At 31.1% G+C, this 12,910-nt stretch overlaps 2 protein-coding genes across 3 annotated transcripts in view; one reads left to right on the forward strand and one right to left on the reverse strand.

Moving 5' to 3' along the window:
- LOC132703288 (octopamine receptor beta-3R-like) overlaps positions 1-12,910 on the reverse strand; it is a 305,268-nt gene that overhangs the window by 234,588 nt on the left and 57,770 nt on the right. The window lies entirely within an intron of this gene.
- Positions 1,436-5,889, forward strand: LOC132703747 (uncharacterized). Its single transcript, XM_060673187.1, has 5 exons — positions 1,436-1,538; positions 1,601-1,893; positions 2,196-2,415; positions 4,580-4,730; positions 5,650-5,889. Exons 1-5 carry the CDS (start codon positions 1,448-1,450, stop codon positions 5,828-5,830), a joined length of 936 nt encoding a protein of 311 aa, XP_060529170.1. The 5' UTR covers positions 1,436-1,447; the 3' UTR covers positions 5,831-5,889.

The following is a 12,910-nucleotide window of genomic DNA, read 5'->3' on the forward strand; positions in this document are numbered from 1 at the left end:
GCTGGAATGGGGGCTTGTTAAATTGAAGTTTAGTTTTACATTGGGGAACAGACCTTTAATATAAACTACGAGTATGTTCGGTGACTGAAACCATTAAGTCGTAACCAAATATCTTGAAACAGTAGATAATGTGCTATACTAAGAAGACGTTATTTGGATGCTAGTAATAAGCGAGACAAGAGCATCATAAAAAGTAAATTACTTGCGAATTTCGGCCGTTGAGACACAGGACTGATTTTAGCTTATATAATATTAAGCACTTTAAGCGGCTTTCGGAAACTGTTTCTAAAAGCCGCGCTAGACGCAAATTTGTGGGACACACAGGCCTTAGAAAATTGTCCCTACGCTTTTTGCATGTTTCCTTAATTCTTGGAGCTTCAGAAATAAATGCCTTTCTTTAACCTAGCTGAAACTAACAACGGGAACAAGCATTCGCATTAGTCATGACATCCATTTACTTAGTTGTTTTCATGATGTTTGACTTAATTAGCAGGTAACGATTATTATTATTATTATCATTCTACAATATAAGCAAATATTATCTAACCACACCCATTCAAAACGTTCTATATTATTTACATATTTTAAAATAAATTTCACAGAACACAAACCTTTTGAAGTCCATTCTGTTGACTTCTTCAGAGCTTAACTAAAACTGGTTTTCTTTCCCCTGTGTACCTGCTGATTGAGGGGATCGGAGTTAAAGAACATTGTCTCGGATAACTCATTCCCATATTGACCTTTGAGTCGCAGTTAAGATGGTTCGCTTGTTTAGAAATTTCTATGGATTCTCGGATTTATCATTGGTAGAAGAATTGAAAAATTTTAGTTTGACTGCATAAAATTTGATGTATGGTTTTATGGTTGTATTCGGCAACTGCTGCATTGTTGTAGTCTTAATGCGCTTGCATGTTCTTTTAACCTAATTGATACTACGCACATGCATGGAAAGCTGTAAACCCTTTGATGGTGGTAAATCTTTATATTTTTATTTATGTTATATTTTTATATATTACATGTTTAAATACAATGATTAAACCAGATTTAGCACCACATTACCATTTGCCTAAAATCTCTCAACATCTTCGAGCCATCAAATAAAAAATTCCGCTAATCTATTTTCTATTCCTCTTGTATACTTGGTGCCAATACTAACCAATATCTAACCAAAAACTACCGGTATATGGTGACAATAAGAGGAAGGAAGTTTAATCCAAACCGTATAAAAGCTTAAAATAAACAAATTACAGCTGGGCCTATTGTAATATAAACTTTAATCAAACATTTTAATCTACATATCAACATATATTTATCTAAACTATGCTTATCATAAACCACACGTTCATAATCATATGTATTGGGTAATTCATCTAAACACACAAGATAAAAATTAACGACTGATTTCGCATTAGCGATTCGCGCGTTGTGGAGTAAACTAACGTCAAAGATGACTCTGTTAAAAAATTTGGCTAGTGCTTCGAAGGAAGAGGTGTCTGAGTTTATTAATTCCTTTGATCATGTTTTATTTGATATAGACGGTAAGACATTTTATGCAATAACGAATTTTATCAAAATAAATTTTGTGTTTATTTTATTTTAGGTTGCTTGCTACTAGGCGGAATTGTGGTTTCAACAGCGGACACGTGCGTGTCTAAACTCAGGAAGCTCGGGAAAAGAATAGCAGCCGTAACGAATAACTCTATTTTACCGCCAAAAAATATAGAGATGCTACTTGCCCCGTTTGACATAAAATGGGACCGAGTCGTTACTCCAGCGATGGGAATTTTATCCTACTTGAAAAGGGTTAAATTCAGTCGAAGATTGTATGTGATTGGATCCACTAATTTTAGGGAATCATTGAAGAAAGAAGGTTTCGACATTGTCGACTTTGGGGTAACTAATCCTCCCTTTTTTTTGTATAGCAGATTAAAGATCGCGCTTTAAAGAAAAAAGACACATCACTTATTTTTAAACATAAATCAATTCTTTTAAAAATGCAATATTTTACAAAAAAAACACATTTGAATACATGGCCATCTATAATTTTTATTGCAACACGGGCAATAAGAAGAAAGTAACCTGGCGAGGACGTTTGCAGGAAAAGAACTGACAAAAATTTAGTTATTCGATGTAGTTTACGTCCCATAGGCATTTCGTAAATCAACAAAATATCGATATGTGCTTCAATATTCCAGACAGAAAATCTTGAAGAAACAATGAGCGCAGTTATGAAACACATTGGGCAGATAGCAGCTACTTCGAACGTAGGTGCTGTTGTTTTGGAGATGGATATCAATTTCACTTTTGCCCAAGCTGTACAGGCAATTGTTTTACTAAAAACTTATAAAGATATAGAATTAATTACAGGGATGAAAGACATTTCGCTTCCCCTTGCCAAGGAGTTCACTGTTTTGGGTATGGTTTCATTATTATATAAATTTTAATGGCGAGTTCGTTTAGACACGAGCGAGTGTCTGATAAATTTATTGCACATCATATTTTGTTCTATGGCCGTTAGCTTTTGGGAATTTTTTGCAAAACAGCATAAAAATATTCACTGAATGACGTGCGACGCGATATTTGAATTGACACACTTTAAAATATCATCAGCGTTTTAAATCTGCAGGAAACATAAGATCACTCACACACCTTAAAGCACAGCAGATGACTGAAGTGGCTGTCGACAGTGTTTAACGAAGTTGACGGTTTCTAGTGATATTTTGCTGATTATTTCATAATTTGGTATTTTAGTACGCAATAGAAAATAGTTATTTATAAAACTAACTAAATAACTTCAAAACTAAAATAACTTCGAATTTCCATTACTCCGTCCGTTATCTATCCGGAACCTTGTGCATTAAGTAGAAAAAAAGCAATGAAAGTTCTAAGTTCTTTTAACACAAATTAAATTTAAACAAAAATGTTCAGATTTTCACAGTTTTTAATGCTTTCGGGAACACCGTGCCTTTATCAAATACAAAATATGACTATATTCCGACATATATATAAAACAGGTAGTAATAGAAATTTAATTACAAGTATAGGGTTATAAATTTAAATTTAACAACGGAGACGCATTTAAATCCAATTGGTTATTAAGTAATAAACTCGAATATCTCATTTTTTTAATCTCCATAGTTTCCAACAAATTTCATTTCTGAATTTAAATGAATGGCATAGTTAGAATCCGACCTTTTAATTTTATACTCCATTTTAAGTTCGTTAAGATCTACATTTCAACTTGTAGAGTCCGGATTTGTGAGTTATTCGTAATTTAGTTTTATTGTTTTTTTCGAAAATGCCCTATGGTGTTTTCAGTTTCAAAAGCAATATTAATACCAAATTTAGATAGATGTTTCGAAATTTTCATACTAGGTTCTCCTATGTATTTTATTCTTTTATAAATTTTGTTTTCGGTGTTTAATATGAGATAGAAAGAGTTCAGAATTATTTGAAACTGCTTTTTAGTTATAATCTTATCTATCAAACCATTGCTAAAAGCCATTTGTATTACAATATTTAATTCTTTTTCATAATTTTCTGTTGAAAGTGGTACATTAAGAAGTCTGTTGATAAAAGCATAGAAGGCAGACATTTTGTGTATGTATGGATGATTTGAGTTAATATATATTATTGTGTCCATATGTGAGAGTTTATGGTAAATGGAAAAATCGAACTTGTTCTGTATTTTAGTTAGAGTTGGGTCCAGAAAGTTTATAAAGTTATCTTGTTCCACCTCTATGGTAAATTTTATGCGGTTATATATCGACTTAATATGATTCAAAAAGGAATGCAGTTGTCCTTTGGCTCCAGCGAAACAGGCAAAAACATCATCTACGTATCTATACCACCAGAGAAATCCTTTACTCAGAGGATGTTTATGTATGATATTTTCTAAATTGTCTATGAACATTTCTGCAAGTAGTGGACTAAGTGGGTTTCCCATAATTAATCCTTCTTTAGCAATATAAAATTGACCATTAAATTCAAAATAATTTTGGTGTGAACAAACTATTAAACTATCAAGGAAGTCTTATTTTATGATGGGATTAACTTGTCTCTGCGTGAGAATATTGTCTATTATGTTTATTACGTCAATTGATGGAATGCTAGGAAATAAGTTTTGAGCATCAAATGAAACTAAAATTGTCTTAGGAGGAATTTTTATGTCTGCTAATTAGTTCGAATGCATTTTTAATAGAATATCTAGGTTTAAAGGCAGTATAATATTATAAAATTTTAATTATTTATATTTATATTTATATTTATATTTATATTTATATTTATATTTATATTTATATTTATATTTATATTTACATTTACATTTACATTTATATTTATATTTATATTTATATTTATATTTATATTTATATATGTGTATATATATTTTGTATTTGATAAAGGCACGGTGTTGCCGAAACAGCTGCCATTAAGCATTAAAAACTGTGAAAATCTGAACATTTTTTGTTCTAATTTAATTTTTGTTAAATGGGTTTTCATCAAGTAAAAACAACCTCCAATTTAAGTTCTTTTAGTTTCAACACAAAAACATTGTCCTCTACATTCATGCTTTGTTTAGGGTCCGGATTTTACATCGACGCCATCGAATCAATAACCCAACGTACCGAGTCCATCACAAGATTCGCAAAACCAAGTGCTAAGTTAGCAGACGTGGCTAACGAGAAATTTCACATTACAGATCGGAGTAGGGTTTTATTTGTAGGCGATAGGTAAGTAAAACACAAACAATCAAAAGCGGGAGTGTTCTGAAAGGTGTATATTTTACGAACAAGACGGAACTAGAGATGCGATTATGAAAAGCTTAATTAAGTGCACTGTTTGTTCCAACAATTAAAACTTGCGAAGGCAGCGTTTATTTTGAGAATTCTATTGTGATTTAGTATTTCTTTGCGCGAATAGTTCGTTTGTTGCCTTTAAGAAAGAATTTAAATTACTCGTTGTTTTAACAAGACTAATCGGAAAATACCCCGTGTTGTATGTTTCCAAGAAAAATTTATTTAATTTTAATAGCATTATTATAAATCGAAAGATGATTTAAACAATCCTTATTAAATTTGTCTGTAAACTTACGCAAACACTTCAATTATGGACAAATGTAAGCAAAATATTTAAAAAATGTTGACAAGTTTGATTTACGTTTCGAATCTTAGAATCCGGCATTAATACCAGCATTACACTTACACCTATTTCATGAAATTTCTGCAAATTAATTTACGTAATAACGTAATAATGTTTCAATACTTCAAAAAAAACATCATAGATACAAAGATAATGTAAAATAAATAAATTCTGCTAGGCCATTAATCTAGTAGTAAATCTACTGATCGATTAAATTAATTAAGAACAGTCAGTCCGTGTAAGATAAGACGAAGAGAGAAGGAGTGTAAAACTATACAACTATTACACTTTTTATTTTCATAGATGGTTATAGTTAGTGTTTTTTCTTTTTCTCAATCAATATACGTATATTTTATATCATGTTGGTATAACAATTTTCACCTCTTTGCGGTGTATGGTTTTTATGCTTAAAATTTTGCTGCTGATGATATAATCCATATCCAGTAAATAGTATGTTTTTGAACAGTGTATTTTTGTTTGTGTGTGTGTCAATCAAATATTTTGTTGTAGCATTGAAAGTGATATGGGATTTGCACACAACGCCGGGTACAAAAAGTTGCTCGTATTGACAGGAAATACGAAGGAGAAAGACATTATTAACTGGCAATATCCTGAAAGTCATAAACCGGATTACTATATTGAAAGTGTAGGCGATTTCGGCGAATTGCTAACTAAATTCAACTTCGCATAATTTATTGTTTATAGTAATTTATTATTTATCGGTAATAAAACAGGACATTTTAGGTTATATATTGCGTTGCAGTTTGTTTAACGTTGCCTATAGAAGGCGCTAATTGCAAACGGTAATTATAATAAATTCTTTTTTTTCTACATAATAAAATTTATTTTGTTACCTTTTTCATATTCCAATCTATTTTCAATTAAAAAATTTACAATACAAAAGAAATTGATTAAAAAAACCAACGAAACACCAACCTTTATTGAATAGCTGGGTATGTAAATGCGAACTTCTTGAGAGACATAAATGAGGAATATTTCCCCTTTGGAAAAAAAAACTGAAACGTTCGTACTTACGAAAATCGTTTCTTACTCACTTTAAAACCTTTGCGAAACTTCAAGATTAATAAAATAATTTACGAAATGAACAAAAGAAGCCCGACGCAGAAAAAAAAACCATTAAATCCACGCGACCCTGGAAAGGATGGGAGGGAAATCAATAGTGCCCCAGGTGTGAAGTAAACGATTATGCTATTTCGCCGCTTTTCCGCTAAAGGAAGGGAGTTATGCGGAATTTGAGGTATTTGGAAGTGATCAGGCGCTTATAAACTCGAATCCCGCGCCTTCGTTGAGTGACATTTTACACTTTATTGCGTCGATTTGAGATTTTCCTCGCAACGTTTCAGCACTTTGTTTTGCTTAAAGGCGAAGGTGACAACATCAATGTTAAAAGTGTCTACAAAGATTTTCTTTTACCGTGTAAGTGATGTCATGGGACGTGTTTGATTTAGAAGCGCATTTCTAAAGTGCACTCTAGGGTACAATTGTTGTGTTAATTTATTACACAATCTTGTAATACTTTGTTTATTCTCATTTTGTGGTTTTTACTAAAATAAATATCTTTAAAATTTACACATTTGTTATTCGATATTGTGCACATTTTTTACTGCCTCTATTAAAAAGTAGGCAAGCGAGTGTATATTGTAGAAACAAGAATTTATTTGTATGCTCATGTGCAGCCGTGTGGTCGAGTAATCTAGAATTTCAAGATTCCCGCATAATAACTCTTATTTTAACTACTATGACTATACCACTACATAACTATAAAAGAAAGATCATCACTAATGTGAAAAAATATTTAATTTGTGTAGAAAAGACAAAGAAACGAATTTATACAATTTGAGGAAAAATAACTACCCACTGTCATTTTGTAAGCAATTCGAAGATAAAATGCGTAATAAGAGTATGCGTATATTCAATCGTTATTCAACTCACCCGTGGCTTTTTTCCACACAAGTGAGGAAAAAGTAATTCATTTCATTGAAGCAATTATATAAAAGTTAAAAGTGTTTCCACTGATATAATATATAGTCCAAATGGCTAAAGGACGAACAACGAAAGTAAAAAGATACTTTTTAATGGCGAAACACTTGTGAAAAAAAACATGTTTTGCAATGATTCCTTCTCAATTGCCGGACGCCTGACAAAAAAACATACTTTATATATCTAAGTATAAAGACCTAGCCTAGGGTGCCGACTACAGATTTTGGTATTTACTACCCTTTAATTTTTGCTTGACATGGTATTTGTATAATTTGATCATCAACTTAAGATGCTTTAGTTTAGATTTTTTCTATTCGACCTGTATATCTTTTATATAACAAGATTTTTGTTGTAGAGTGTAAGCGCGGGAGAGTTGGCTCACGGTTTTTTGAAAATGTATAATGAAACAAAAAACAGCAAACAAAATAAGACATAAAATTAATATTAGCAACAATTATCGAAATCTATATTTTATGATGTGAAAGTTTTTCATTAGGTTGTTGATGTTAACTAAACTTTGAAGAATATTTTATCTTTTAATGCATTTTGAAATATTAGTGATTGCAAATAAATAAATAAACGAGCGACACGACAAATTGGTGGTGCCTTTTTGGTATCAAGTTGTCTAATTTTTTTTTAGATTTTAGTAATTGACAGTAATTTGATATTTTATTGCAAAGTATATATTATCCATTCTATTTTTCTATTTGTATCTTTTGTATTTAGGACTTTCGCTATACCTAAATACATAAGTACATAAATTAGTGACATTTTCGTTATTTAAACACATATAAACCGTGTTTATTTTCATAATTTGCCAACAAGAAGTAATAGTTTACTAGCTGTTGTTAATGAATAATGTTTTTATGAATTTTTAGCCATTTTAAATTACTGCCTAAATTGTATTTTGCCGACGCAACATTTGGATAAGACCGTGACTTGCATCTAAATGAAGAGGTTTCTAAATGAACCGCCAATTTCAATCTAATTTAAACGCAGATTTCTTCCGAACTGTAATGTTTTCTTGTGAAATGCGAAAATAGGTTAATTAAATTGGTTACCAATTTATTATTTTTCTAGAAATTGATTTCGTTATTCTCAACTATTAAAGTCGATTTTGCCTTTCGAATGCAAAAACTGTAAATAGTTTCCATGAGTTAAACGACAAACGGCAACCCGTTGCAATAAAACAAATAGACGGCGACAGTATCTTGTGTTGCCTAGCACAGAAATAGCTTCATTTAAAATAAAGTTCTCGCGTGGGGGAAGTTATTGTCTATATTAAATCTTTATTTCTCCCATGTTCACGTAAACGTCTACTTTCAACCACCCAGCGCTATTAAAATGTTTTATGGATCACGTAAAAGAGTCACTGACTTCTTGTTTTGACTGTGGGGAGTTTGCAACTGGATTATGGCTCTGTTGATAATAAAAATGGGAATCCGTAAAGATCACAAGCAATAAATATAAATTACGCAGGCTCGGTTACGAGAAAACGAGTCGGATTACGATAAAACGAGCAAAACAAAACTTATAAACTGTATCATGAAAAATATTTTTTTAAATGTATTTTATGTATTTTATTATTAATCTAGCTCGGTGTTCAGTCAAAAATTTACAGTGTCAACTTAATCTTAATTAGATTTCTTATAACATTGAATTTTAAGATAAAAATTTATCGACAAAAAGAATGACGAAGCAAAATCTTATCTGGTTCTCGTAGTTTAAAGTGGATTTTGTATTCTTGTGAATTTCATATAAAACGTTCTATCTTTATGAAAAATATTATCGTTTAAGGTCAAATACGAGTTGTTCATGGCCGTCAGATCAGTAATGGAAACAACAATGACAAACTAATAACTGGAAAACCTGGAAAATAATTGTAATCCGAATGACCTATTAGAGATTGTAGAGGTTGCTGAAAATTTGTTTTTCTCCTTTCCTTCTTTTTTGTCATTTTTCTTCGCAGTTTATGATCTTCCCTTTTAACTTTTACCAACTAATTTTCCATATACTTTACTTTATAGCTTTGTGAAAAAATGCCGTCGTTTAATAGTAATTCAATTCGGTCAACTCGATCTAAACCAGTGCGTGATGCAAATTTGACCATAGGAAAAGAGAGCTAGTAATGGGGATTCTTCTCTTCAGTTGTTCATTTATACAGGGTGTATCAAAAAACGGCCATGTCAGAAAACGCCTCATTCAGAAGCTTTGTAACAACAACCTCATTTTTTTTTTAATTATTTCTGAAACGGTTTAAGATGCATCAAAAAAAACTTATGGCACAAATACATTTGGTTTGCTCATGTACTGCTAATAAAGTGGAAGTTCAAAATAATCTAAAACATTCGTACTTCGTAATTGTTTCGGAAGCAACCATTATGCCCTGAGATAGTTCGTTCCTGCGTATGAAAATTACTTAAAATTACTTTAATCCCGTTAGCATTACTTTCTAAAGCCTCAAGTGACTCTAAACCCAATTTTTGTTTTTACATTGAACAAGAGTACATTTGTTATTCAAAACAGTTTAAAAAATATTATTTTTGCCATGAAAATTTTAAATGTCTATATAAAAAAGTTTCCGGTCCTCCGCTTCAGAGTCACCAGCAACGCAACGACTGATATCATATCAAAAGTATTTGCAGAATAAATTTGGATTAAAAATAAATTTTAATAATTTAATTTAATAATAATTACAGTTTCAGAAGTAATTTTTAAACAAAATAATTTTTCGGGAACTAACGTTATTTTTTAATATTTTGTTTACACCAGAAATTAACGGAACGTTTGTTGAAACATAACATAACATAATTAGGAGAATGGAGTTTTTTCGTTGTTTGATTTCCGCATTTATCGACATACCAAATTATTTATTTCCACATTGCTAATTTATTTTCACACATCGAAAAAAAACGTACGGATTGATTATATTCCAAATTCAAAATCTTTAAGTTTTTCTGACATTCTGAAATAAAATAATTTCACAAAATACCCTCTGCGATTTCTTATCAAAAATCACACACATTTTGAAATTAATGAAAACAATCTCTTACTACATTTAGTCATTAACATTAAAGTGCATGGCAAATAAAACAATCCCCTTTACTACTCGTCTCATTCTAAATAAAAATTTCTTCTCAAAATCCATATATGCAGCCATTCCAGTTCGATAAATGGAATATTCACTGATAAGATTTAAGATAGTTTAACGAATTTTTAATGGTAGCTAAGCACCTATGGTCTGTTCATAGATATAAGAAAATGACCAATTGCTTTTGAATGGGATTATCCATGGCCATTAACATACAATGCAACCAGATTATTACCTAAAGTTTCGGAATTTAAATTCAGGTAAAATTCTGGTCCGTAACAGAAAATAATTTTATATCTACCTGTGTTTAATATTCTTTGGTTTGGTATACTACTTAGTTTAAGTTTATTAGTAATCATTCTTATTTCGTGCCTAATACAGCGTCTGTTGAATCATGTGCCAATTGTGCAAAATATATGCCAGTCTAGTATCTCAGGAGATGCTCCCGCCCAAATGTAGAAAACACTATTCTATTGAGACTAAGGAAGTTATAAACAATGTTTATTTCACTCTCATTGAACGTGGTGCCAGCAAGCAAAACTGCAAGTATAATAACGACATTTATTTTCACGAAGATTATACCAAAAAGCAATTAATTGAGGTTCTACAAAAGGAATACGTCTGTGATAATTATGCAAAAAATCTAGGGCATACAATTTTAAGGCTTCCACGTTGCCACTGTATATTTAATCCCATTGAACATGTTTGGCACTAACTGAAATCTGCCATTCGTCGTAAGAATGTGTTTCCCCGTGTTAACTCCAATGTCCTCAAACTTATAGAAACCGAAGTTTTTAACATCCTCCACAAAATTGGGCAAATTCTGTTAAACATATAGAAAAAGGAGAACAATCGTATATCCATATTGCAAATAATATAGAACAAATAATAATTAGAACAGGCGATGAGAGCGAGAGTGATACTGATATACTATGTGAATAATTTTAAGTAATTTAAGTAGGTAATGAAAACAATTTGTAATTTTATTTTAGATTTAAACATAAATACATAAATAAATAAATAAATATTGTTTAGTATCTTTACTAACAAAACCCCAAATAATTAAATTCTAAGCAAAGTACGGACCTGTTCGGCCATATTTCATTCTTACAGCTTGCCCGTGTCTTTTCTTAATTCGTATCAGTTAGTCACTTTCTTATATCTATGAACAGACTTTACCTATACTAATTTTAATATCTTCGCGAACATATACTCAAATTATAACATCCTAGAAAATAGTTTTTAAATATCCTCAGTATTAGTTTTTGATAAATCCAATCTAAACGTGAATGGTAAATTTACAGCAGAAAATCACATAAGCTGGCCCAAAATAGAATACACGGCTCAGCGATAAAGTCCCAATTAACAAAAGCAACAGACATTTCAAGCGGACTGTGCCGAGGCAAGAGCTGTATATTCAATTTGCTCATTCTAGAGACAAAACCCATTAATATGCAAACATAGATTTCGAAATCCAACCGTCGGCACCTGCGCCACGTCAGTACGTTCAATCCATGTAGCGCGGCAACAGTGTAGAAATAATCTTAAAAGATAAAATCCACATTTCAACAAAATACACGGTGTCCAAAAAATAAACCTACAAATTATGAACATGAATTTTTGTTGCTTTTAATTTGAAAAACCTCAAAATATTCTAAACCTAAAGAATACCTTGACTTACTTTGACCCGGTAATTAATTGATATTGTTTATTAAAACAATGTTTTTATTTTTTTATTGTTGAATTATAATTATTATATATTATTATTATATATATTATATAATTATATATAATAATTATTAATAATTAACATCATCAGAGTATTAAAAAATATGTGTGCTGTGTGTTTTCCGTTGCCTGGTTTATTTTAGTTTTACTTTTAATTATAAATTTTACTTATCTTTCGACAGCCAGCCAGCGTCGGAAGAATCGACTAAATGGCTGGAAATTTAAACTGTCCAGCGCTCATACTATATCCCGCCGTTAAAAAAGAAAACTATAAAAATGCTCATCATCTCCCAACGGATGCTTCTGACTCGACCCACAGTAAGCGGTTTAAAAAATCAATTTTAGATCGGGGAACGTTTTCTCGACTCAAATCCAAAATCTGCACATCGCACGCAGACTAGAAAAAGTGTTATGATTGAAGGCAACCAAGATTGAGACCGGATTCTAAAGACTTAAGCGGAAAATGCCTTTTATTCGATCTACGATTCGGATTAAATTCATTGTCGGAGCAATGATAGATATTCGTTTCTTGCTGCTGGAGCTTTCATCATTTCGCGCTCTCCGTACAGGAAAATGGAAATCGATTTCTAGGAATTTTTTTAGTCTACTATATCCACTCTCAATGCTTTCTGAAAACGCAATTTTCTTCAGTGAAAGGCAATGAACGTGTTATTAAAAAAAGTTGGAAAATCTATTTATGGTCGACAGTTTTAATTTCGAATGTTTTAGTTTCGTTTCGAATAATTAAAAAAAGCTATAATTTTGTTTTCGGATTAGAAATTTTGAAAAAATTTTTCGTTTTTTCTTGCAACTATCAAGACCCTATAGAGCGATGGAGAATTGAAACTGAAGGACGTATTTTCAAGATATGAATAAAATTAGAGAATAAAAACAGGACAATAAAACCTAATTTTTGATGTCAAAAATGTCCAACAGGATGTTCAATAATAA

The sequence above is a fragment of the Cylas formicarius genome, unplaced genomic scaffold (genome assembly GCF_029955315.1).
Source record: "Cylas formicarius isolate icCylForm1 unplaced genomic scaffold, icCylForm1.1 PGA_scaffold_6__28_contigs__length_40554024, whole genome shotgun sequence".
Lineage (NCBI taxonomy): Eukaryota > Metazoa > Arthropoda > Insecta > Coleoptera > Brentidae > Cylas > Cylas formicarius.